The sequence below is a fragment of the Apaloderma vittatum genome, unplaced genomic scaffold (assembly GCF_000703405.1).
Source record: "Apaloderma vittatum isolate BGI_N311 unplaced genomic scaffold, ASM70340v1 scaffold28800, whole genome shotgun sequence".
Classification (NCBI taxonomy): domain Eukaryota; kingdom Metazoa; phylum Chordata; class Aves; order Trogoniformes; family Trogonidae; genus Apaloderma; species Apaloderma vittatum.
The window spans coordinates 733-2,394 of record NW_009693313.1 but is presented as its reverse complement, the minus strand read 5'-3'; the positions used below and the strand labels follow the sequence as shown (position 1 = coordinate 2,394).

At 60.2% G+C, this 1,662-nt stretch overlaps 1 protein-coding gene across 1 annotated transcript; it reads right to left on the bottom strand.

Moving 5' to 3' along the window:
- Positions 1-315: 315 nt before the first annotated feature.
- LOC104280853 (protein phosphatase 1J-like) lies at positions 316-1,226 on the bottom strand (the record flags this gene model as incomplete). Its single annotated transcript, XM_009878643.1, has 4 exons — positions 316-467; positions 584-691; positions 870-933; positions 1,124-1,226. Coding segments are annotated over 4 exons (427 nt in total), but the record flags the coding sequence as incomplete, so codon positions are not given.
- Positions 1,227-1,662: the final 436 nt, after the last annotated feature.

Here is a 1,662-nt window from a genome sequence, read left to right as displayed (position 1 = left end):
TGGGCCACCATGGTGTACCTGGGGGGCACAGCACAGAGCAGCTCAGCAGCGACCCCAGACCCTGCAGCCTCCCTGAGGCAGCATGCCATGGTCCCTAGCAAGGAAGGAGAAGCTGGAGGAGCTCGAGGTGCAGGAAAGGGTCCCTGGGAGAGATCAGAGCCAATACTCACACCCAGGGAGCAGCGCAGGCTGCAAAGCAACAGCCCCAGCCCTGAGGCCAGAGGGATGCAGAGCCACAACACCGCTCCGAGGAGCGAGGCCACAGGCAGGTGACAGTGCAGGACACGCTCGTCCCCCTGCCCACACACAGCTCACCTGCATGGGTCGTTGGGCTCGTAGCTCGTCAGCACCTCCATCACCACGCCAGCCACCTCCTTGTCATTGGTGACATCCCAGAGCCCGTCGGTGCCCAAGACCAGAACGTCGTCAGGGCAGTGCTCGTACTGTGTGAGGTCATAAACCCTGACCTGACAAGCAACGGGGTGAGACACGAGGGTGAGGGGCAGAGGAGGCTCCTGCTGCACTGGGGATCCGGTCAGCCCAAGCAGTCCCTGGATGCGGGGCAGCCGGCAGCCAGGCTCACCTCCGGGAAGCAGGACAGGAAAGGCTTGATGTGGATGTTGGAGCTGAACACCCTGAGGTCGTGGTCTCCCAGGCCTCGTGTGACCCCAATCGTGGCCATCACCCGAGCCTGGAAAAGGGTGAAATGAAAAGCAAACTCTAAGCTGCTTCCTCCCCACCTCTGTTCTCAGCTGCAAACCGTTGGCATTGCAGAGGTGACAGCACCAGCAAAAACAGGCTGGAAACCCCCAGCCCAGCAGGGGCAGGGGGGAAGCAACTCTCAGACAGCTCTGGCCACAGCACTTCACCTTTTTGCCTTCCCCATAGATAAGTGGAAACTTCAGATCATCTTCTTCTATCTTTTTGTAAGCCCTGGTTAAAATAAGCCAGAAACAACATGTCAGCAGGTGAAGGCTTCCAGCACCTCCCCACCCGCCCCCGTGAAAACGCAACATCCCCGAGTCCCCGCCGTGCCCGGCGCCTGCCCCGCGGGAAAGGACGCTGCAGCAGGACCCCAGCACCGTCCCTCGGCACGGAGCCTGCCGGGCGGGCTGAGCGTTACCAGCCGTTCATGTTCTGGTCTCTGTACAGCATCTTCTTGCCCAGCTCCTTGGGCTGGATCCGTCGGGGGAACTCGAGGTGGGTGAACTCCTTCCCGCTCGGGCCTCAGGAACGCCTGCGGGACAAAGCGTTGGCTCAGCCAGGAGAGCAGCCTCTCGCCACGACGAGAGACCCATCAGCCTGCCAGAACCTCGGGACGGCATTTCACGGTGGGGATAATGCCAGCTGCTCTGCTGCAACTCAAACAGGCAACAGCAAAGCAGCTTCAAAGCACCTGCCTGTGCGACGCCAAGGGGAGACAAGAGCTGAGGACAGCCATGCCTGCACCCAGCAAGAAGGCAAAGCTTTGGCACAAGCAGTTTTGAGAAGTATGGGTCTCCAAAAGACATCAAAACCCAGCAAATTCCAGGAGGAGACAGAGACACAAACCTCCTGGGACCCCAGGCTCGGCACAGGGCACGGCACTCGCCCGAATAAAAAGCCTGGTGGGTCTTTTTCAGAAACCGTGTCCCAGCTGTGACAAGGGACAGAGGCAGCTCA